Below are 26,589 nucleotides of genomic sequence, written 5' to 3' on the forward strand. Positions count from 1 at the left end.
CCGCCTGGAATGCTGGGGTCTGGTGTAATAACGAACTAGCCTTAGCCCGAAATGTGTCCTGCCTAAATTGTTTGAAGCCCCAACTCTGTGAGAAGATATTGACAAAAGAAAAGAAACTGTAAGACGAAAAATGTAATGGTGAATAGATTTACGTACCTTAATAATGCATAGGCATAAGCTTTTCACTTCTTTATCTCTAGCTCTCATATTTTCGTCCTAACATGAATACATTTAGAGTTAATTCCTATATGGCCCCCTACTTTGTGACCAGCTTCCTTTATGGCCCCATTTTTTTCGTAAATTCAAATATGGCCCCCTATTTTCATGGAAATGTCCTAACTACCCTTCCTTTAAATCTTTTTTCAAAATAAAATAAAAAAACAAACATAATTCCACGTCACTTCCCTCTCCACTACTTATCTCTCTCCACCTCACCTCTCTTTCCAAATCATCTTTCTCTCTCTCCAACTCACTTTTTTCTCTCTCCACCTCACCTCTCTCTCTCCACCTCACTCTATCTTCTCCGACGAAGGTCGCCGGCCGGAAAATTTTCCGGCCGGAGACCTTCAACCTAAAAAAAAAAAAAAAAAATTTTTTTTTTTTTTACTCTCATCTCCCTCTCTCTCTAATTTTTTTACTCTCATCTCCCTCTCTCTCTAAAAACTCCGGCGAAGGGGGAAAATTGCAGTATCAACGTAGATAACTGATTCTTCAATTTAGTTGAAGAAAAATGTATGAGGTAATTTCCAAAATCATCTGTGTTTCTGATAACTGATTCTTCAGTTTCAGGAAATTTGATCTTCTTCTGCTTCTTCTATTTCAATTTCTAATCACTGATTTAGGTTTTTCGAGAATTTGTTCTTGAATATCTAGAGAAAGAGCTTTTGTTCTTTGATACGACGATCTTGCTCTGTTTCACGGAAGTTTAAGAGTTCTTGGAGATTCTTTACCTGATTTGTTCTTCGTTAATCAGTTATCTGCTTGCGATTTGTGAATTTGTTGCAGGAAACAATTACTTATGATCTGAATGATTTCAGTAGCCGCATTTCAAAATGCGGATATAATTCAACACAAGTATTTCCTTCGTTTGATAATGATAATGAAGATGAAAAGGATCGTCTTGTTGCACAATCTAAAGAGCTTCTTGAGCAGGCGTTTCAAGAAAACAAACAAGAAATTAACAAGCATTTTAAAGTATCTTCTGATCGAAACTCAAAATTTGCCCTAGAGATGGCATTATCAGACGAAAGGTTAAAAAGAAATCTCTTTGCTCTGCTTTCTTTTCATTATGAATATCTAATCTTTAAGTTATTGTTAAATCACAGATTACAGAATCTCTGGTGCCAAGATGACAGTATTGAGGATCTTCTCATTCGTCTCAGCCAAACTGTGAGGATTTGGTTTCAGATTTTCACATTAGATTAACTTTAAACAGTTAGGTTTTATGTGAGATTTCATACTAAGCTTTTAGAGAGAGAAAAGAGAGAGATCGATTAATGAGAGAATTGTTATTCATAATCATCTCAAGAGCTAGTAGCTCATACTTATACAGATTCAGTGAAGCTAGTTTTGCTAGAGAGAGAAAGAGAAAACGGTTATAACAACCTAATAACAAATGATATAGGCACCCTCATCTCTCCTCTCCTTCTACTAACAAACTTACACTTCACTTACACTCTCTCTGACTTTTAACAAACACTCTACTTACACTTACACTCCCCCTCAAGCTGATGAACAGAGAGAAATCAGATTGGAGTAGAGTGAAACACCATCAAGGAGCTGAGTAGAGACCGAAACAAAGGATTAGCAAGTCCCTTGGTGAAGACATCAGCAAGCTGCATAGAGGAAGAAACAAACTCCAATTGAAGAACACCTGAAGCTACCAATTCTCGAACAAAATGATAGTCTATCTCCACATGCTTTGTTCGAGCATGAAACACAGGATTCATAGCAAGATGTTTGGCACCCATGTTGTCACAAAAAAGTTCAAATGTGCCTGAGTGACGAATTCCCAATTCATTAAGAACATAAGAAATCCAAAGAAGTTCAGAAGAGGCAAAGGCCAAAGCTTTATACTCTGCTTCTGTACTCGATCTTGCCACTGTTGGTTGCTTCTTAGAAGACCAGGCAATGGGAGTAGAGCCAAGGAATACACAATAGCCTGAAGTAGACCTTCTAGTGTCAACACACCCAGCCCAATCAGAATCACTATAAGCTTTGAGAGAGGTAGTATCTCCTGCACAAATTGGAACACCAGATCCCAAAGAGCCTTTAAGATACCTCAAAATCCTTTTAACCAACTGCAAGTGAATATCAGTAGGAGAATGCATGAATTGAGCCACATAATTGACACCAAAAGAGATATCAGGTCTGGTCATTGTCAAGTACTGTAACCCACCAACAAGACTTCTATAGAGTGTTGGATCAGACAATGGTATACCATCATTAACAGATAACCTTTTACCAAAGGGTATAGGAGTTGCTATTGGCTTTGAATCCAAAAGATCAGCCTTTTGAAGAAGTTCCAAAGTATACTTCTGCTGTGTTAACAAGAGATTAGAGTTAGGAAGAGTATTAACCTCAATTCCCAAGAAATAATGAAGTGATCCCAAATCTTTCATAGCAAACTCAAGACCCAAAGTGTCAATGAGAGCTTGAATAGCAGATGAAGAAGAGCCTGTTAATATAATGTCATCAACATAGAGCAGAAGAACAAGAGTATCCAATCCCATTGTGTAGACAAACATGGAATGGTCTGTAGAACTCCTAATAAACCCATATTCTTGAAGGAAATCAGAGAATCTTGTATACCAAGCTCGAGGAGCTTGTTTTAAGCCATAAAGAGACTTGTGAAGATGACAAACCATAGAAGAATTCTCTGAATCAATAAAACCAGGTGGCTGCATCATGAACACATTTTCATCAAGTACTCCATGAAGAAAAGCATTGGACACATCCAATTGCTTAATCAACCATTTGTTTGTAACAGCCATTGTGAGCACCACTCTTATAGTAGAAGACTTAACTACTAGACTAAAAGTCTCAGAGTAGTCTAAGCCATCTAGTTGATGAAACCCCTTTGCCACTAATCTGGCTTTGTACCTATCTATAGTCCCATCTGACTTCAATTTGGTCTTATAGACCCACTTACAACCCAAAATGTTCATAGATGGGGTAGATGGAACTAAGCTCCAAGTACCATTTTTCTGTAAAGCATCATACTCTTCTTGCATAGCTTGGCACCAGGCAGGACTCTTAGAAGCTTCCTTATATGTAGTAGGATCAGGAGGAATGTCTAAGAGACTAACAAATGCCTGAGGTAATGGATGACACACAGAGAAATGAGAAACAAAGTCTGGCAAATACTTTGGTCTATGAATACCCATTTTTGATCTTGTGGTCATAGTATGAATAGGCTGAACAGGTAAAGAGGAAGAAGAAGTATCACTGTTCTCTGTAATAGGATCAATATGAGATGAAGAATGTGAATCTTCTTGAATTTGGGCAGAAACAGTAGGCTGAGAAGCAGAAGAAGAAGATGATACTTCTGAATCTCTTGGAGAATCATTTGTAGTGATAATGGGAAGCACCACTTGAGATGGAGAACTGGGACAAGATAAAGAATCCTTATCACTATCAAATGGAAAGAGACTTTCATCAAAAACCACATGTATCGAAAAGTATATTCTTCCAGTACTCATATCAAGGCACTTGTAACCTTTATAAATCGAACTGTACCCCAAGAAGACACATCTCACAGACTTGGGACTCAATTTGTCTTCTCTAATAGCTCCTAAGTGTGGATAACAAGCACATCCAAACACTTTGAGCATTGAAAAATCAGACACATGACCAAATAACACCTCATAAGGAGATTTTCCATCTAGAACCTTTGATGGTAATCTGTTTATAATATAGGAGGCTGTATCAAATGATTCAAACCAATACTCTTTAGGTACAGAAGCTTGAAATGCTAGAGTATTCCCCATTTCAATAATTTGCCTGTTCTTTCTCTCAGCTCTACCATTTTGCTGAGGAGTATAGGGACATGAGCATCTTAAAGAAATACCATTAGCATCTAAAAACTTCTTAAACTCTCCTTTAGAAAGTTCAGGAGCCCCATCTGTTTGAAAGACCTTAATAGAAGCTGAAAGAAGCTTTTCAAATGTCAACTTGAATTGCTTGAAGCAGTTGAGACTATCAGACCTAAGCTTCATAGGATAAATCCAAAAATATCTACTATAGTCATCAACAAATAGAATATAATACCTTGCTCCTGAGATAGATGTGATAGGAGAAGGACCCCAAATATCACAATGAATCATATGAAGAGGAGTAGGAGTAATGCTAGATGACAGTTCAAAAGGTTGAGCCTTGCTCTTACCTAATTGACATGATTCACACACTCCTAAAGACTCAGAAGAATCAAGAGTAATTTGTGCAGACTTATGAAGTGCTTCAAGAATACCTTTAGATGTATGCCCAAGTCTTTTGTGCCACAAGACTAAGGAACCCTTAACACTTGACACATATGCTTCTTCATGAGAGATAATAGTGTCAAATTCAATAGGATATAAATCATTAAGCATAGGACCAGCTGTTAAAATTGTTTGAGTAGCTAAGTCTTTAATATCATAACCCCATGGAAAGAACTTCACTGAACATTGGTTGTCTCTGGTGAATTTGGATACAGATAATAGGTTCTTTCTTAATTCAGGTACTACTAAAGTATTTTTCAACCAAAAATCATGAGAATTGGATTGTATTTGAACATCTCCTGAACTAGTAATAGGAATTGACTTACCACTACCTACTAGAACAGATTGAGAACCTGAATAAGGTTGAGATGAAGACAGTACCTTAGAGTTATTGGTCATATGGCTAGAAGCTCCTGAATCAGCTAACCAAGTACCTTCTGAAGCACAATTGGATTTGACAGAAGCAGTAAAACATTCTTCAACAATAGCAATATTACATTCTTCCTGTTTATTCTCATCAATCTTATCATCTTCTGATATGTGTAAACCAGCAAAGGCTTGAGGATGAGCATACTTATCTTGTTCATATCGAAATCTACATTTATAAGCTTGATGACCCCACTTTCTACAGATTCCACAAGGAATACTTGAAAAATCAAAGTTAACTGCCTTTTGATTATGTAAATTTTGACTTGAGTTTGTATTTGAATTTGAATTTGTATTTGAATTTCGATTTGTGTTGGAATATGAATTTGTGTTCGAATTTGAGACTATATTTGAATGTGAATTCGACTGTGAGGCTGAATTTTGTGTTCTAATATGAGAATCATTTGATTTCATAGGATTTGTGTTGGAATATTGTCTTGAAGGCTGATTGTGGTTGAATCTTGAGCCAGACTGATTTGATCTATAAGAATTTGTGTTTGAATATGAATTAGGTTTTCTATTTTGAGAGGTTTTGACATAATATGCTAATTGATCATCTTGATCTTGACTCAAAAGCCATTGCTCATGATGAAGAAGCTTAGATCTAAGCTCAGGAAGTGTAATATTATCTGTTCGATTGTTAATTGTAATTATGAATTGATTAAATTCTTTACCTAAACCAGACAAGATGATTCGAATCATCTCTCTATCAGAAACTCTATCTTTAACAGCAGTTAATGAATCAGCAAGAGATTTGAGTTTACGAAGGTATTCACTTACAGAAGCTGATCCTCTTTTTGTATTTTGGAGTTGACGACGAAGAAGATCTTGTTTAGCTTCAAATTCCTCTGTATAAACTGTTTCTAAGTAATTCCAGATCTCTCGAGATGTTTGAAGACCTAGAACATCAGCTGAAATTGACTTCGAAAAAGTTGCTTTTAGGCAAGATTTGACGAAGTTATCTTGTTTCCTCCAATTGATATAATCAGGATTAGGTAAACTTATTCCTTCTGAATCAATGATCGAACTCTCTGGTTTAGTAACAGATCCATCAACAAATCCATATAGATCATTGCTGATAAGAATTGCTTCAAATTGATCTTTCCAAACCAGGAAATTCGATTCATCAAGCTTATCGGAGATATAATTCGTGATATTCAAAGCTGGAGAATGAGATTTAGAGATTGAAGAAGATGAATTTGATCGATCTGAACTCTCGGCCTCCATTATTGAAGCTTGAATTTCGAAAAATTTTCTTAACCTAGACGCTCTGATACCATGTGAGATTTCATACTAAGCTTTTAGAGAGAGAAAAGAGAGAGATCGATTAATGAGAGAATTGTTATTCATAATCATCTCAAGAGCTAGTAGCTCATACTTATACAGATTCAGTGAAGCTAGTTTTGCTAGAGAGAGAAAGAGAAAACGGTTATAACAACCTAATAACAAATGATATAGGCACCCTCATCTCTCCTCTCCTTCTACTAACAAACTTACACTTCACTTACACTCTCTCTGACTTTTAACAAACACTCTACTTACACTTACACTCCCCCTCAAGCTGATGAACAGAGAGAAATCAGATTGGAGTAGAGTGAAACACCATCAAGGAGCTGAGTAGAGACCGAAACAAAGGATTAGCAAGTCCCTTGGTGAAGACATCAGCAAGCTGCATAGAGGAAGAAACAAACTCCAATTGAAGAACACCTGAAGCTACCAATTCTCGAACAAAATGATAGTCTATCTCCACATGCTTTGTTCGAGCATGAAACACAGGATTCATAGCAAGATGTTTGGCACCCATGTTGTCACAAAAAAGTTCAAATGTGCCTGAGTGACGAATTCCCAATTCATTAAGAACATAAGAAATCCAAAGAAGTTCAGAAGAGGCAAAGGCCAAAGCTTTATACTCTGCTTCTGTACTCGATCTTGCCACTGTTGGTTGCTTCTTAGAAGACCAGGCAATGGGAGTAGAGCCAAGGAATACACAATAGCCTGAAGTAGACCTTCTAGTGTCAACACACCCAGCCCAATCAGAATCACTATAAGCTTTGAGAGAGGTAGTATCTCCTGCACAAATTGGAACACCAGATCCCAAAGAGCCTTTAAGATACCTCAAAATCCTTTTAACCAACTGCAAGTGAATATCAGTAGGAGAATGCATGAATTGAGCCACATAATTGACACCAAAAGAGATATCAGGTCTGGTCATTGTCAAGTACTGTAACCCACCAACAAGACTTCTATAGAGTGTTGGATCAGACAATGGTATACCATCATTAACAGATAACCTTTTACCAAAGGGTATAGGAGTTGCTATTGGCTTTGAATCCAAAAGATCAGCCTTTTGAAGAAGTTCCAAAGTATACTTCTGCTGTGTTAACAAGAGATTAGAGTTAGGAAGAGTATTAACCTCAATTCCCAAGAAATAATGAAGTGATCCCAAATCTTTCATAGCAAACTCAAGACCCAAAGTGTCAATGAGAGCTTGAATAGCAGATGAAGAAGAGCCTGTTAATATAATGTCATCAACATAGAGCAGAAGAACAAGAGTATCCAATCCCATTGTGTAGACAAACATGGAATGGTCTGTAGAACTCCTAATAAACCCATATTCTTGAAGGAAATCAGAGAATCTTGTATACCAAGCTCGAGGAGCTTGTTTTAAGCCATAAAGAGACTTGTGAAGATGACAAACCATAGAAGAATTCTCTGAATCAATAAAACCAGGTGGCTGCATCATGAACACATTTTCATCAAGTACTCCATGAAGAAAAGCATTGGACACATCCAATTGCTTAATCAACCATTTGTTTGTAACAGCCATTGTGAGCACCACTCTTATAGTAGAAGACTTAACTACTAGACTAAAAGTCTCAGAGTAGTCTAAGCCATCTAGTTGATGAAACCCCTTTGCCACTAATCTGGCTTTGTACCTATCTATAGTCCCATCTGACTTCAATTTGGTCTTATAGACCCACTTACAACCCAAAATGTTCATAGATGGGGTAGATGGAACTAAGCTCCAAGTACCATTTTTCTGTAAAGCATCATACTCTTCTTGCATAGCTTGGCACCAGGCAGGACTCTTAGAAGCTTCCTTATATGTAGTAGGATCAGGAGGAATGTCTAAGAGACTAACAAATGCCTGAGGTAATGGATGACACACAGAGAAATGAGAAACAAAGTCTGGCAAATACTTTGGTCTATGAATACCCATTTTTGATCTTGTGGTCATAGTATGAATAGGCTGAACAGGTAAAGAGGAAGAAGAAGTATCACTGTTCTCTGTAATAGGATCAATATGAGATGAAGAATGTGAATCTTCTTGAATTTGGGCAGAAACAGTAGGCTGAGAAGCAGAAGAAGAAGATGATACTTCTGAATCTCTTGGAGAATCATTTGTAGTGATAATGGGAAGCACCACTTGAGATGGAGAACTGGGACAAGATAAAGAATCCTTATCACTATCAAATGGAAAGAGACTTTCATCAAAAACCACATGTATCGAAAAGTATATTCTTCCAGTACTCATATCAAGGCACTTGTAACCTTTATAAATCGAACTGTACCCCAAGAAGACACATCTCACAGACTTGGGACTCAATTTGTCTTCTCTAATAGCTCCTAAGTGTGGATAACAAGCACATCCAAACACTTTGAGCATTGAAAAATCAGACACATGACCAAATAACACCTCATAAGGAGATTTTCCATCTAGAACCTTTGATGGTAATCTGTTTATAATATAGGAGGCTGTATCAAATGATTCAAACCAATACTCTTTAGGTACAGAAGCTTGAAATGCTAGAGTATTCCCCATTTCAATAATTTGCCTGTTCTTTCTCTCAGCTCTACCATTTTGCTGAGGAGTATAGGGACATGAGCATCTTAAAGAAATACCATTAGCATCTAAAAACTTCTTAAACTCTCCTTTAGAAAGTTCAGGAGCCCCATCTGTTTGAAAGACCTTAATAGAAGCTGAAAGAAGCTTTTCAAATGTCAACTTGAATTGCTTGAAGCAGTTGAGACTATCAGACCTAAGCTTCATAGGATAAATCCAAAAATATCTACTATAGTCATCAACAAATAGAATATAATACCTTGCTCCTGAGATAGATGTGATAGGAGAAGGACCCCAAATATCACAATGAATCATATGAAGAGGAGTAGGAGTAATGCTAGATGACAGTTCAAAAGGTTGAGCCTTGCTCTTACCTAATTGACATGATTCACACACTCCTAAAGACTCAGAAGAATCAAGAGTAATTTGTGCAGACTTATGAAGTGCTTCAAGAATACCTTTAGATGTATGCCCAAGTCTTTTGTGCCACAAGACTAAGGAACCCTTAACACTTGACACATATGCTTCTTCATGAGAGATAATAGTGTCAAATTCAATAGGATATAAATCATTAAGCATAGGACCAGCTGTTAAAATTGTTTGAGTAGCTAAGTCTTTAATATCATAACCCCATGGAAAGAACTTCACTGAACATTGGTTGTCTCTGGTGAATTTGGATACAGATAATAGGTTCTTTCTTAATTCAGGTACTACTAAAGTATTTTTCAACCAAAAATCATGAGAATTGGATTGTATTTGAACATCTCCTGAACTAGTAATAGGAATTGACTTACCACTACCTACTAGAACAGATTGAGAACCTGAATAAGGTTGAGATGAAGACAGTACCTTAGAGTTATTGGTCATATGGCTAGAAGCTCCTGAATCAGCTAACCAAGTACCTTCTGAAGCACAATTGGATTTGACAGAAGCAGTAAAACATTCTTCAACAATAGCAATATTACATTCTTCCTGTTTATTCTCATCAATCTTATCATCTTCTGATATGTGTAAACCAGCAAAGGCTTGAGGATGAGCATACTTATCTTGTTCATATCGAAATCTACATTTATAAGCTTGATGACCCCACTTTCTACAGATTCCACAAGGAATACTTGAAAAATCAAAGTTAACTGCCTTTTGATTATGTAAATTTTGACTTGAGTTTGTATTTGAATTTGAATTTGTATTTGAATTTCGATTTGTGTTGGAATATGAATTTGTGTTCGAATTTGAGACTATATTTGAATGTGAATTCGACTGTGAGGCTGAATTTTGTGTTCTAATATGAGAATCATTTGATTTCATAGGATTTGTGTTGGAATATTGTCTTGAAGGCTGATTGTGGTTGAATCTTGAGCCAGACTGATTTGATCTATAAGAATTTGTGTTTGAATATGAATTAGGTTTTCTATTTTGAGAGGTTTTGACATAATATGCTAATTGATCATCTTGATCTTGACTCAAAAGCCATTGCTCATGATGAAGAAGCTTAGATCTAAGCTCAGGAAGTGTAATATTATCTGTTCGATTGTTAATTGTAATTATGAATTGATTAAATTCTTTACCTAAACCAGACAAGATGATTCGAATCATCTCTCTATCAGAAACTCTATCTCTAACAGCAGTTAATGAATCAGCAAGAGATTTGAGTTTACGAAGGTATTCACTTACAGAAGCTGATCCTCTTTTTGTATTTTGGAGTTGACGACGAAGAAGATCTTGTTTAGCTTCAAATTCCTCTGTATAAACTGTTTCTAAGTAATTCCAGATCTCTCGAGATGTTTGAAGACCTAGAACATCAGCTGAAATTGACTTCGAAAAAGTTGCTTTTAGGCAAGATTTGACGAAGTTATCTTGTTTCCTCCAATTGATATAATCAGGATTAGGTAAACTTATTCCTTCTGAATCAATGATCGAACTCTCTGGTTTAGTAACAGATCCATCAACAAATCCATATAGATCATTGCTGATAAGAATTGCTTCAAATTGATCTTTCCAAACCAGGAAATTCGATTCATCAAGCTTATCGGAGATATAATTCGTGATATTCAAAGCTGGAGAATGAGATTTAGAGATTGAAGAAGATGAATTTGATCGATCTGAACTCTCGGCCTCCATTATTGAAGCTTGAATTTCGAAAAATTTTCTTAACCTAGACGCTCTGATACCATGTGAGATTTCATACTAAGCTTTTAGAGAGAGAAAAGAGAGAGATCGATTAATGAGAGAATTGTTATTCATAATCATCTCAAGAGCTAGTAGCTCATACTTATACAGATTCAGTGAAGCTAGTTTTGCTAGAGAGAGAAAGAGAAAACGGTTATAACAACCTAATAACAAATGATATAGGCACCCTCATCTCTCCTCTCCTTCTACTAACAAACTTACACTTCACTTACACTCTCTCTGACTTTTAACAAACACTCTACTTACACTTACACTCCCCCTCAAGCTGATGAACAGAGAGAAATCAGATTGGAGTAGAGTGAAACACCATCAAGGAGCTGAGTAGAGACCGAAACAAAGGATTAGCAAGTCCCTTGGTGAAGACATCAGCAAGCTGCATAGAGGAAGAAACAAACTCCAATTGAAGAACACCTGAAGCTACCAATTCTCGAACAAAATGATAGTCTATCTCCACATGCTTTGTTCGAGCATGAAACACAGGATTCATAGCAAGATGTTTGGCACCCATGTTGTCACAAAAAAGTTCAAATGTGCCTGAGTGACGAATTCCCAATTCATTAAGAACATAAGAAATCCAAAGAAGTTCAGAAGAGGCAAAGGCCAAAGCTTTATACTCTGCTTCTGTACTCGATCTTGCCACTGTTGGTTGCTTCTTAGAAGACCAGGCAATGGGAGTAGAGCCAAGGAATACACAATAGCCTGAAGTAGACCTTCTAGTGTCAACACACCCAGCCCAATCAGAATCACTATAAGCTTTGAGAGAGGTAGTATCTCCTGCACAAATTGGAACACCAGATCCCAAAGAGCCTTTAAGATACCTCAAAATCCTTTTAACCAACTGCAAGTGAATATCAGTAGGAGAATGCATGAATTGAGCCACATAATTGACACCAAAAGAGATATCAGGTCTGGTCATTGTCAAGTACTGTAACCCACCAACAAGACTTCTATAGAGTGTTGGATCAGACAATGGTATACCATCATTAACAGATAACCTTTTACCAAAGGGTATAGGAGTTGCTATTGGCTTTGAATCCAAAAGATCAGCCTTTTGAAGAAGTTCCAAAGTATACTTCTGCTGTGTTAACAAGAGATTAGAGTTAGGAAGAGTATTAACCTCAATTCCCAAGAAATAATGAAGTGATCCCAAATCTTTCATAGCAAACTCAAGACCCAAAGTGTCAATGAGAGCTTGAATAGCAGATGAAGAAGAGCCTGTTAATATAATGTCATCAACATAGAGCAGAAGAACAAGAGTATCCAATCCCATTGTGTAGACAAACATGGAATGGTCTGTAGAACTCCTAATAAACCCATATTCTTGAAGGAAATCAGAGAATCTTGTATACCAAGCTCGAGGAGCTTGTTTTAAGCCATAAAGAGACTTGTGAAGATGACAAACCATAGAAGAATTCTCTGAATCAATAAAACCAGGTGGCTGCATCATGAACACATTTTCATCAAGTACTCCATGAAGAAAAGCATTGGACACATCCAATTGCTTAATCAACCATTTGTTTGTAACAGCCATTGTGAGCACCACTCTTATAGTAGAAGACTTAACTACTGGACTAAAAGTCTCAGAGTAGTCTAAGCCATCTAGTTGATGAAACCCCTTTGCCACTAATCTGGCTTTGTACCTATCTATAGTCCCATCTGACTTCAATTTGGTCTTATAGACCCACTTACAACCCAAAATGTTCATAGATGGGGTAGATGGAACTAAGCTCCAAGTACCATTTTTCTGTAAAGCATCATACTCTTCTTGCATAGCTTGGCACCAGGCAGGACTCTTAGAAGCTTCCTTATATGTAGTAGGATCAGGAGGAATGTCTAAGAGACTAACAAATGCCTGAGGTAATGGATGACACACAGAGAAATGAGAAACAAAGTCTGGCAAATACTTTGGTCTATGAATACCCATTTTTGATCTTGTGGTCATAGTATGAATAGGCTGAACAGGTAAAGAGGAAGAAGAAGTATCACTGTTCTCTGTAATAGGATCAATATGAGATGAAGAATGTGAATCTTCTTGAATTTGGGCAGAAACAGTAGGCTGAGAAGCAGAAGAAGAAGATGATACTTCTGAATCTCTTGGAGAATCATTTGTAGTGATAATGGGAAGCACCACTTGAGATGGAGAACTGGGACAAGATAAAGAATCCTTATCACTATCAAATGGAAAGAGACTTTCATCAAAAACCACATGTATCGAAAAGTATATTCTTCCAGTACTCATATCAAGGCACTTGTAACCTTTATAAATCGAACTGTACCCCAAGAAGACACATCTCACAGACTTGGGACTCAATTTGTCTTCTCTAATAGCTCCTAAGTGTGGATAACAAGCACATCCAAACACTTTGAGCATTGAAAAATCAGACACATGACCAAATAACACCTCATAAGGAGATTTTCCATCTAGAACCTTTGATGGTAATCTGTTTATAATATAGGAGGCTGTATCAAATGATTCAAACCAATACTCTTTAGGTACAGAAGCTTGAAATGCTAGAGTATTCCCCATTTCAATAATTTGCCTGTTCTTTCTCTCAGCTCTACCATTTTGCTGAGGAGTATAGGGACATGAGCATCTTAAAGAAATACCATTAGCATCTAAAAACACTTTGAGCATTGAAAAATCAGACACATGACCAAATAACACCTCATAAGGAGATTTTCCATCTAGAACCTTTGATGGTAATCTGTTTATAATATAGGAGGCTGTATCAAATGATTCAAACCAATACTCTTTAGGTACAGAAGCTTGAAATGCTAGAGTATTCCCCATTTCAATAATTTGCCTGTTCTTTCTCTCAGCTCTACCATTTTGCTGAGGAGTATAGGGACATGAGCATCTTAAAGAAATACCATTAGCATCTAAAAACTTCTTAAACTCTCCTTTAGAAAGTTCAGGAGCCCCATCTGTTTGAAAGACCTTAATAGAAGCTGAAAGAAGCTTTTCAAATGTCAACTTGAATTGCTTGAAGCAGTTGAGACTATCAGACCTAAGCTTCATAGGATAAATCCAAAAATATCTACTATAGTCATCAACAAATAGAATATAATACCTTGCTTCTGAGATAGATGTGATAGGAGAAGGACCCCAAATATCACAATGAATCATATGAAGAGGAGTAGGAGTAATGCTAGATGACAGTTCAAAAGGTTGAGCCTTGCTCTTACCTAATTGACATGATTCACACACTCCTAAAGACTCAGAAGAATCAAGAGTAATTTGTGCAGACTTATGAAGTGCTTCAAGAATACCTTTAGATGTATGCCCAAGTCTTTTGTGCCACAAGACTAAGGAACCCTTAACACTTGACACATATGCTTCTTCATGAGAGATAATAGTGTCAAATTCAATAGGATATAAATCATTAAGCATAGGACCAGCTGTTAAAATTGTTTGAGTAGCTAAGTCTTTAATATCATAACCCCATGGAAAGAACTTCACTGAACATTGGTTGTCTCTGGTGAATTTGGATACAGATAATAGGTTCTTTCTTAATTCAGGTACTACTAAAGTATTTTTCAACCAAAAATCATGAGAATTGGATTGTATTTGAACATCTCCTGAACTAGTAATAGGAATTGACTTACCACTACCTACTAGAACAGATTGAGAACCTGAATAAGGTTGAGATGAAGACAGTACCTTAGAGTTATTGGTCATATGGCTAGAAGCTCCTGAATCAGCTAACCAAGTACCTTCTGAAGCACAATTGGATTTGACACAAGCAGTAAAACATTCTTCAACAATAGCAATATTACATTCTTCCTGTTTATTCTCATCAATCTTATCATCTTCTGATATGTGTAAACCAGCAAAGGCTTGAGGATGAGCATACTTATCTTGTTCATATCGAAATCTACATTTATAAGCTTGATGACCCCACTTTCTACAGATTCCACAAGGAATACTTGAAAAATCAAAGTTAACTGCCTTTTGATTATGTAAATTTTGACTTGAGTTTGTATTTGAATTTGAATTTGTATTTGAATTTCGATTTGTGTTGGAATATGAATTTGTGTTCGAATTTGAGACTATATTTGAATGTGAATTCGACTGTGAGGCTGAATTTTGTGTTCTAATATGAGAATCATTTGATTTCATAGGATTTGTGTTGGAATATTGTCTTGAAGGCTGATTGTGGTTGAATCTTGAGCCAGACTGATTTGATCTATAAGAATTTGTGTTTGAATATGAATTAGGTTTTCTATTTTGAGAGGTTTTGACATAATATGCTAATTGATCATCTTGATCTTGACTCAAAAGCCATTGCTCATGATGAAGAAGCTTAGATCTAAGCTCAGGAAGTGTAATATTATCTGTTCGATTGTTAATTGTAATTATGAATTGATTAAATTCTTTACCTAAACCAGACAAGATGATTCGAATCATCTCTCTATCAGAAACTCTATCTCTAACAGCAGTTAATGAATCAGCAAGAGATTTGAGTTTACGAAGGTATTCACTTACAGAAGCTGATCCTCTTTTTGTATTTTGGAGTTGACGACGAAGAAGATCTTGTTTAGCTTCAAATTCCTCTGTATAAACTGTTTCTAAGTAATTCCAGATCTCTCGAGATGTTTGAAGACCTAGAACATCAGCTGAAATTGACTTCGAAAAAGTTGCTTTTAGGCAAGATTTGACGAAGTTATCTTGTTTCCTCCAATTGATATAATCAGGATTAGGTAAACTTATTCCTTCTGAATCAATGATCGAACTCTCTGGTTTAGTAACAGATCCATCAACAAATCCATATAGATCATTGCTGATAAGAATTGCTTCAAATTGATCTTTCCAAACCAGGAAATTCGATTCATCAAGCTTATCGGAGATATAATTCGTGATATTCAAAGCTGGAGAATGAGATTTAGAGATTGAAGAAGATGAATTTGATCGATCTGAACTCTCGGCCTCCATTATTGAAGCTTGAATTTCGAAAAATTTTCTTAACCTAGACGCTCTGATACCATGTGAGATTTCATACTAAGCTTTTAGAGAGAGAAAAGAGAGAGATCGATTAATGAGAGAATTGTTATTCATAATCATCTCAAGAGCTAGTAGCTCATACTTATACAGATTCAGTGAAGCTAGTTTTGCTAGAGAGAGAAAGAGAAAACGGTTATAACAACCTAATAACAAATGATATAGGCACCCTCATCTCTCCTCTCCTTCTACTAACAAACTTACACTTCACTTACACTCTCTCTGACTTTTAACAAACACTCTACTTACACTTACACTCCCCCTCAAGCTGATGAACAGAGAGAAATCAGATTGGAGTAGAGTGAAACACCATCAAGGAGCTGAGTAGAGACCGAAACAAAGGATTAGCAAGTCCCTTGGTGAAGACATCAGCAAGCTGCATAGAGGAAGAAACAAACTCCAATTGAAGAACACCTGAAGCTACCAATTCTCGAACAAAATGATAGTCTATCTCCACATGCTTTGTTCGAGCATGAAACACAGGATTCATAGCAAGATGTTTGGCACCCATGTTGTCACAAAAAAGTTCAAATGTGCCTGAGTGACGAATTCCCAATTCATTAAGAACATAAGAAATCCAAAGAAGTTCAGAAGAGGCAAAGGCCAAAGCTTTATACTCTGCTTCTGTACTCGATCTTGCCACTGTTGGTTGCTTCTTAGAAGACCAGGCAATGGGAGTAGAGCCAAGGAATACACAATAGCCTGAAGTAGACCTTCTAGTGTCAACACACCCAGCCCAATCAGAATCACTATAAGCTTTGAGAGAGGTAGTATCTCCTGCACAAATTGGAACACCAGATCCCAAAGAGCCTTTAAGATACCTCAAAATCCTTTTAACCAACTGCAAGTGAATATCAGTAGGAGAATGCATGAATTGAGCCACATAATTGACACCAAAAGAGATATCAGGTCTGGTCATTGTCAAGTACTGTAACCCACCAACAAGACTTCTATAGAGTGTTGGATCAGACAATGGTATACCATCATTAACAGATAACCTTTTACCAAAGGGTATAGGAGTTGCTATTGGCTTTGAATCCAAAAGATCAGCCTTTTGAAGAAGTTCCAAAGTATACTTCTGCTGTGTTAACAAGAGATTAGAGTTAGGAAGAGTATTAACCTCAATTCCCAAGAAATAATGAAGTGATCCCAAATCTTTCATAGCAAACTCAAGACCCAAAGTGTCAATGAGAGCTTGAATAGCAGATGAAGAAGAGCCTGTTAATATAATGTCATCAACATAGAGCAGAAGAACAAGAGTATCCAATCCCATTGTGTAGACAAACATGGAATGGTCTGTAGAACTCCTAATAAACCCATATTCTTGAAGGAAATCAGAGAATCTTGTATACCAAGCTCGAGGAGCTTGTTTTAAGCCATAAAGAGACTTGTGAAGATGACAAACCATAGAAGAATTCTCTGAATCAATAAAACCAGGTGGCTGCATCATGAACACATTTTCATCAAGTACTCCATGAAGAAAAGCATTGGACACATCCAATTGCTTAATCAACCATTTGTTTGTAACAGCCATTGTGAGCACCACTCTTATAGTAGAAGACTTAACTACTGGACTAAAAGTCTCAGAGTAGTCTAAGCCATCTAGTTGATGAAACCCCTTTGCCACTAATCTGGCTTTGTACCTATCTATAGTCCCATCTGACTTCAATTTGGTCTTATAGACCCACTTACAACCCAAAATGTTCATAGATGGGGTAGATGGAACTAAGCTCCAAGTACCATTTTTCTGTAAAGCATCATACTCTTCTTGCATAGCTTGGCACCAGGCAGGACTCTTAGAAGCTTCCTTATATGTAGTAGGATCAGGAGGAATGTCTAAGAGACTAACAAATGCCTGAGGTAATGGATGACACACAGAGAAATGAGAAACAAAGTCTGGCAAATACTTTGGTCTATGAATACCCATTTTTGATCTTGTGGTCATAGTATGAATAGGCTGAACAGGTAAAGAGGAAGAAGAAGTATCACTGTTCTCTGTAATAGGATCAATATGAGATGAAGAATGTGAATCTTCTTGAATTTGGGCAGAAACAGTAGGCTGAGAAGCAGAAGAAGAAGATGATACTTCTGAATCTCTTGGAGAATCATTTGTAGTGATAATGGGAAGCACCACTTGAGATGGAGAACTGGGACAAGATAAAGAATCCTTATCACTATCAAATGGAAAGAGACTTTCATCAAAAACCACATGTATCGAAAAGTATATTCTTCCAGTACTCATATCAAGGCACTTGTAACCTTTATAAATCGAACTGTACCCCAAGAAGACACATCTCACAGACTTGGGACTCAATTTGTCTTCTCTAATAGCTCCTAAGTGTGGATAACAAGCACATCCAAACACTTTGAGCATTGAAAAATCAGACACATGACCAAATAACACCTCATAAGGAGATTTTCCATCTAGAACCTTTGATGGTAATCTGTTTATAATATAGGAGGCTGTATCAAATGATTCAAACCAATACTCTTTAGGTACAGAAGCTTGAAATGCTAGAGTATTCCCCATTTCAATAATTTGCCTGTTCTTTCTCTCAGCTCTACCATTTTGCTGAGGAGTATAGGGACATGAGCATCTTAAAGAAATACCATTAGCATCTAAAAACTTCTTAAACTCTCCTTTAGAAAGTTCAGGAGCCCCATCTGTTTGAAAGACCTTAATAGAAGCTGAAAGAAGCTTTTCAAATGTCAACTTGAATTGCTTGAAGCAGTTGAGACTATCAGACCTAAGCTTCATAGGATAAATCCAAAAATATCTACTATAGTCATCAACAAATAGAATATAATACCTTGCTCCTGAGATAGATGTGATAGGAGAAGGACCCCAAATATCACAATGAATCATATGAAGAGGAGTAGGAGTAATGCTAGATGACAGTTCAAAAGGTTGAGCCTTGCTCTTACCTAATTGACATGATTCACACACTCCTAAAGACTCAGAAGAATCAAGAGTAATTTGTGCAGACTTATGAAGTGCTTCAAGAATACCTTTAGATGTATGCCCAAGTCTTTTGTGCCACAAGACTAAGGAACCCTTAACACTTGACACATATGCTTCTTCATGAGAGATAATAGTGTCAAATTCAATAGGATATAAATCATTAAGCATAGGACCAGCTGTTAAAATTGTTTGAGTAGCTAAGTCTTTAATATCATAACCCCATGGAAAGAACTTCACTGAACATTGGTTGTCTCTGGTGAATTTGGATACAGATAATAGGTTCTTTCTTAATTCAGGTACTACTAAAGTATTTTTCAACCAAAAATCATGAGAATTGGATTGTATTTGAACATCTCCTGAACTAGTAATAGGAATTGACTTACCACTACCTACTAGAACAGATTGAGAACCTGAATAAGGTTGAGATGAAGACAGTACCTTAGAGTTATTGGTCATATGGCTAGAAGCTCCTGAATCAGCTAACCAAGTACCTTCTGAAGCACAATTGGATTTGACAGAAGCAGTAAAACATTCTTCAACAATAGCAATATTACATTCTTCCTGTTTATTCTCATCAATCTTATCATCTTCTGATATGTGTAAACCAGCAAAGGCTTGAGGATGAGCATACTTATCTTGTTCATATCGAAATCTACATTTATAAGCTTGATGACCCCACTTTCTACAGATTCCACAAGGAATACTTGAAAAATCAAAGTTAACTGCCTTTTGATTATGTAAATTTTGACTTGAGTTTGTATTTGAATTTGAATTTGTATTTGAATTTCGATTTGTGTTGGAATATGAATTTGTGTTCGAATTTGAGACTATATTTGAATGTGAATTCGACTGTGAGGCTGAATTTTGTGTTCTAATATGAGAATCATTTGATTTCATAGGATTTGTGTTGGAATATTGTCTTGAAGGCTGATTGTGGTTGAATCTTGAGCCAGACTGATTTGATCTATAAGAATTTGTGTTTGAATATGAATTAGGTTTTCTATTTTGAGAGGTTTTGACATAATATGCTAATTGATCATCTTGATCTTGACTCAAAAGCCATTGCTCATGATGAAGAAGCTTAGATCTAAGCTCAGGAAGTGTAATATTATCTGTTCGATTGTTAATTGTAATTATGAATTGATTAAATTCTTTACCTAAACCAGACAAGATGATTCGAATCATCTCTCTATCAGAAACTCTATCTCTAACAGCAGTTAATGAATCAGCAAGAGATTTGAGTTTACGAAGGTATTCACTTACAGAAGCTGATCCTCTTTTTGTATTTTGGAGTTGACGACGAAGAAGATCTTGTTTAGCTTCAAATTCCTCTGTATAAACTGTTTCTAAGTAATTCCAGATCTCTCGAGATGTTTGAAGACCTAGAACATCAGCTGAAATTGACTTCGAAAAAGTTGCTTTTAGGCAAGATTTGACGAAGTTATCTTGTTTCCTCCAATTGATATAATCAGGATTAGGTAAACTTATTCCTTCTGAATCAATGATCGAACTCTCTGGTTTAGTAACAGATCCATCAACAAATCCATATAGATCATTGCTGATAAGAATTGCTTCAAATTGATCTTTCCAAACCAGGAAATTCGATTCATCAAGCTTATCGGAGATATAATTCGTGATATTCAAAGCTGGAGAATGAGATTTAGAGATTGAAGAAGATGAATTTGATCGATCTGAACTCTCGGCCTCCATTATTGAAGCTTGAATTTCGAAAAATTTTCTTAACCTAGACGCTCTGATACCATGTGAGATTTCATACTAAGCTTTTAGAGAGAGAAAAGAGAGAGATCGATTAATGAGAGAATTGTTATTCATAATCATCTCAAGAGCTAGTAGCTCATACTTATACAGATTCAGTGAAGCTAGTTTTGCTAGAGAGAGAAAGAGAAAACGGTTATAACAACCTAATAACAAATGATATAGGCACCCTCATCTCTCCTCTCCTTCTACTAACAAACTTACACTTCACTTACACTCTCTCTGACTTTTAACAAACACTCTACTTACACTTACACTCCCCCTCAAGCTGATGAACAGAGAGAAATCAGATTGGAGTAGAGTGAAACACCATCAAGGAGCTGAGTAGAGACCGAAACAAAGGATTAGCAAGTCCCTTGGTGAAGACATCAGCAAGCTGCATAGAGGAAGAAACAAACTCCAATTGAAGAACACCTGAAGCTACCAATTCTCGAACAAAATGATAGTCTATCTCCACATGCTTTGTTCGAGCATGAAACACAGGATTCATAGCAAGATGTTTGGCACCCATGTTGTCACAAAAAAGTTCAAATGTGCCTGAGTGACGAATTCCCAATTCATTAAGAACATAAGAAATCCAAAGAAGTTCAGAAGAGGCAAAGGCCAAAGCTTTATACTCTGCTTCTGTACTCGATCTTGCCACTGTTGGTTGCTTCTTAGAAGACCAGGCAATGGGAGTAGAGCCAAGGAATACACAATAGCCTGAAGTAGACCTTCTAGTGTCAACACACCCAGCCCAATCAGAATCACTATAAGCTTTGAGAGAGGTAGTATCTCCTGCACAAATTGGAACACCAGATCCCAAAGAGCCTTTAAGATACCTCAAAATCCTTTTAACCAACTGCAAGTGAATATCAGTAGGAGAATGCATGAATTGAGCCACATAATTGACACCAAAAGAGATATCAGGTCTGGTCATTGTCAAGTACTGTAACCCACCAACAAGACTTCTATAGAGTGTTGGATCAGACAATGGTATACCATCATTAACAGATAACCTTTTACCAAAGGGTATAGGAGTTGCTATTGGCTTTGAATCCAAAAGATCAGCCTTTTGAAGAAGTTCCAAAGTATACTTCTGCTGTGTTAACAAGAGATTAGAGTTAGGAAGAGTATTAACCTCAATTCCCAAGAAATAATGAAGTGATCCCAAATCTTTCATAGCAAACTCAAGACCCAAAGTGTCAATGAGAGCTTGAATAGCAGATGAAGAAGAGCCTGTTAATATAATGTCATCAACATAGAGCAGAAGAACAAGAGTATCCAATCCCATTGTGTAGACAAACATGGAATGGTCTGTAGAACTCCTAATAAACCCATATTCTTGAAGGAAATCAGAGAATCTTGTATACCAAGCTCGAGGAGCTTGTTTTAAGCCATAAAGAGACTTGTGAAGATGACAAACCATAGAAGAATTCTCTGAATCAATAAAACCAGGTGGCTGCATCATGAACACATTTTCATCAAGTACTCCATGAAGAAAAGCATTGGACACATCCAATTGCTTAATCAACCATTTGTTTGTAACAGCCATTGTGAGCACCACTCTTATAGTAGAAGACTTAACTACTGGACTAAAAGTCTCAGAGTAGTCTAAGCCATCTAGTTGATGAAACCCCTTTGCCACTAATCTGGCTTTGTACCTATCTATAGTCCCATCTGACTTCAATTTGGTCTTATAGACCCACTTACAACCCAAAATGTTCATAGATGGGGTAGATGGAACTAAGCTCCAAGTACCATTTTTCTGTAAAGCATCATACTCTTCTTGCATAGCTTGGCACCAGGCAGGACTCTTAGAAGCTTCCTTATATGTAGTAGGATCAGGAGGAATGTCTAAGAGACTAACAAATGCCTGAGGTAATGGATGACACACAGAGAAATGAGAAACAAAGTCTGGCAAATACTTTGGTCTATGAATACCCATTTTTGATCTTGTGGTCATAGTATGAATAGGCTGAACAGGTAAAGAGGAAGAAGAAGTATCACTGTTCTCTGTAATAGGATCAATATGAGATGAAGAATGTGAATCTTCTTGAATTTGGGCAGAAACAGTAGGCTGAGAAGCAGAAGAAGAAGATGATACTTCTGAATCTCTTGGAGAATCATTTGTAGTGATAATGGGAAGCACCACTTGAGATGGAGAACTGGGACAAGATAAAGAATCCTTATCACTATCAAATGGAAAGAGACTTTCATCAAAAACCACATGTATCGAAAAGTATATTCTTCCAGTACTCATATCAAGGCACTTGTAACCTTTATAAATCGAACTGTACCCCAAGAAGACACATCTCACAGACTTGGGACTCAATTTGTCTTCTCTAATAGCTCCTAAGTGTGGATAACAAGCACATCCAAACACTTTGAGCATTGAAAAATCAGACACATGACCAAATAACACCTCATAAGGAGATTTTCCATCTAGAACCTTTGATGGTAATCTGTTTATAATATAGGAGGCTGTATCAAATGATTCAAACCAATACTCTTTAGGTACAGAAGCTTGAAATGCTAGAGTATTCCCCATTTCAATAATTTGCCTGTTCTTTCTCTCAGCTCTACCATTTTGCTGAGGAGTATAGGGACATGAGCATCTTTCTCTCAGCTCTACCTTCATCGGAGAAGATAGTGTGAGGTGGAGAGAGAGAGAGGTGAGGTGGAGAGAGAAAAAGGTGAGTTGGAGAGAGAGAGGTGAGGTGGAGAGAGAAAAAGGTGAGTTGGAGAGAGAGAAAGATGATTTGGAAAGAGAGGTGAGGTGGAGAGAGATTGGTGGAGAGGGAAGTGAGGTGGAATTATGTTTGTTTTTTTTATTTTATTTTGAAAAAAGATTTAAAGGAAGGGTAGTTAGGACATTTCCATGAAAATAGGGGGTCATATTTAAATTTACGAAAAAAAGGGGCCATAAAGGAAGCTGGTCACAAAGTAGGGGCCATATAGGAATTAACTCATACATTTATTTCATTTGGAAACGGTATGATTTGGAGACGAGCCATATTACCCACCAAAGTGGATTCCATAGAAGTTGTTATAAATATGACACTGTAAGATTATTTGCAAAAATTGTTCGAGACCCTATCTCTAGACAAAAATAAACTTGAAATGAAAATACATTGAAGATTTTGATGGGATTGGTTGGCCCAATGGCGGGAGCCACGAAAGCGCACTACGCACCGTATATAGTCAAGAAGTAAATGGATTCCACCCTTTTCCCTCAAAATTCGAAATTCTACCATCTTCTTAAAACTTTTACTCTTCATCCAAAATATTGTTATTTCAACAAAAAAAGGGAAAATATTGTTTGATTGATCTTTCGGCAGTACTTGCAGTTCAATTTATTTTTCATATATTATTTAGTTTTCTCGATTACATGTCTCCATAAATAAACAATGAAAATGATGACGGATATAAAGAAACATGAATTAAATTTTGAGAAAAATTTGCATCCACCCTTTAGAAATGTGAATTTATGGTGGTAGGGCCATAACTTTACAATGAAAAAGACAACCAAAAGAAAAGAAAGATAAAAGCAATAAACATGAAATCTAAAATCACATCTTCTCACTAATCAACTACCTAATCTTAGTATAAGATGATCATTACTTTTCATGAATTTAGGTCCACCCCCAAAATCTTGTTAATAAACATAACAATTAGGGTTAAGTCATTTCCTATGTTTGACATAGGTTATAAGCAAGCAAGCAAGCAAGCAAGCAAATGGTAGTCAACATTTAACAGTGTCACAATCATCCATCAGAGTGAGAGTACTAGCTAGAGGAGGGAAATAGGTAAAGCTCCTCACCATCACGTGAATATAGTAACCAATTCAACTTTCAACAGTTCCTCTCTCTCTCTCTCTCCTCATACACACTAACTAGTACTAGTACATCTTAATACTGTCCTTTTATGTCCCATCATCTCTCTCTCTTCTTCTTTTTTTTACTCTCCCTCTCTCTCTCTCTTCTTCATTGGGGTTTCCTATCTGCTCTTGAGTCCTTCCCCCCTCCCCTCAAAACCCTATTCATTAACCAGCAAAATCACAAGTCAATGATCTTTCTTACCCCCAAAAGAGTAACCAAGAAGAAACCTACATATATAGAAATATCACTTAATTAGCTACTACTTCTAGCCTTCTCTCATCTTCTTTTTTTGTTTTTGCTGCTACAAAGATAATTCAAGATCATAACAAAAAAAACCCTCTATTGAATTAATAAAAAAAAAAACACATACCCATTAGTTTTTTCGACCAAACAAGTATGAATTCATCGTCATCGGGTGGCGGTGGTGGCAGTGGTGGTGGTGGTTTAGCAGAACAGAACGTTGGGGAAGGATCTTCAGACACAAGAGTGGTCGTCAGTGGTGGCACGGAGAGATCTTCGACTTCATCGGCACAACCGAGTCGTTACGAGTCACAGAAGAGAAGAGATTGGATGACATTCTTGCAGTATTTGAAAAACCACAAACCTCCATTAAATCTATCTAGGTGTAGTGGAGCTCATGTGATTGAATTCATGAAATATTTAGATCAGTTTGGGAAGACAAAGGTGCACTCACTTGGGTGTCCATATTTCGGGCACCCGAATCCACCAGCTCCTTGTACTTGTCCATTAAAGCAAGCTTGGGGAAGCTTAGATGCACTTGTTGGAAGGTTGAGAGCAGCCTATGAAGAGAATGGTGGAAGCCCAGAGTCTAATCCATTTGGTGCTAGAGCAGTCAGGATTTATCTTAGGGATGTAAGAGAGAGTCAAGCAAAAGCTAGAGGGATACCTTATGAGAAGAAGAAGAGGAAGAGACCAACACCGATGAATAACGCTTCGTCCAGCAGTATCTCTGACCATCATAGAAGCGGTGGTGGAAGTGGTGTTAGTGGAAGTGGTGTTGGTGGAAGTGGTGGTGATGGTGGTGGTGGTGAGGTGGTTTCTGATGGAGTAGTCTCTCTTATTAGTACTAGTAGTAGTACTACTACTACTACTACTACTCTAGCTCTTCCTGATACCAGTAATACTCTTGCTCCCTTATAGTTTTTCCATTTGATGATGATGATATAATTCTAGGCTTCTAGCTAGGGTTTTCATCTTTTTTGTTGTGATCATGGTTTAAGTTTTTTTTTCGTAAGCAAGGCTTTATAATGTTCTAGTTTATTGGTTAAACAAAACATTTACCCATGATCTGATTGCAAGTCTTTTGGATATCCATTCATAGGTTAGGAAAATGGAGGAAAATTAAGGCCTATTATCCCTAGTTGTGCATAAGATCTTGTCTTTTGCTTAATTAGGGTTTCATGTGTTTGTTGAGATTGATAATAGTTCATGTATGTCAAATTTGGCATAAGTTCATATCACCACTTACTGATCTTTCTTTCATGTCATGGCTAAACTAAACTACAAGAAGAGTGGTTGGTTCATATTTCTTTCTTTCTTATTCTTTTATTTCAATTAGTTATATATATATATATATATATATAATCAAATCAATGATTAAAACACAGATCCCACTGAAAAACTCACAGACAAAAAACTAGCCCCATCCTAAAGAATTTAGACCCCATTTTTAACAATTTATGATAGATTGCTAGACTCACACCTGCAGATAATCTTCTTTAATTCATCATGTCCCCATTTTTCTTCCTAATTTAATTTTATTGTTCTTTATGATTTTCATTTGTTTGTGTTTAATAATGGAATGCTACTTTTTCTAAATTTATGATTCGATTTTTTTTTTTTTTTTTAATTATTTGTATCTAAAAAATGATGTAGCTTTTTTCTGATCACATATATGTTCTTGTAAGGTGAATAATTTTTCCTCCTTAGGGGTAGACATGAGTTGAAGTTGTTATGAATTCTTGACACTACAAATATCAACATCAAAATCTTGTCATTAAAATTCAATTCTTAGAAGATAGAAGAAGTAGGGT

General features: G+C 36.6%; 2 protein-coding genes across 2 annotated transcripts; both read left to right on the forward strand.

The window, feature by feature from the left end:
* Positions 1-674: 674 nt before the first annotated feature.
* LOC147546734 (uncharacterized) lies at positions 675-1,425 on the forward strand. The gene is made up of 3 exons (XM_086635932.1): positions 675-739; positions 1,006-1,250; positions 1,326-1,425. Exons 1-3 carry the CDS (start codon positions 731-733, stop codon positions 1,423-1,425), a joined length of 354 nt encoding a protein of 117 aa, XP_086492058.1. The 5' UTR covers positions 675-730.
* A 23,162-nt stretch (positions 1,426-24,587) lies between these two features.
* On the forward strand, positions 24,588-25,840 carry LOC147546735 (protein LIGHT-DEPENDENT SHORT HYPOCOTYLS 5-like). Its single transcript, XM_086638001.1, has one exon. It carries the CDS (start codon positions 24,932-24,934, stop codon positions 25,694-25,696), a length of 765 nt encoding a protein of 254 aa, XP_086494127.1. The 5' UTR covers positions 24,588-24,931; the 3' UTR covers positions 25,697-25,840.
* Positions 25,841-26,589: the final 749 nt, after the last annotated feature.

The sequence above is a fragment of the Eschscholzia californica genome, unplaced genomic scaffold (assembly GCF_041429995.1).
Source record: "Eschscholzia californica isolate CP2 unplaced genomic scaffold, dmEscCali1.0.p SCAF_4, whole genome shotgun sequence".
In the NCBI taxonomy this organism is placed as follows: Eukaryota; Viridiplantae; Streptophyta; class Magnoliopsida; order Ranunculales; family Papaveraceae; genus Eschscholzia; species Eschscholzia californica.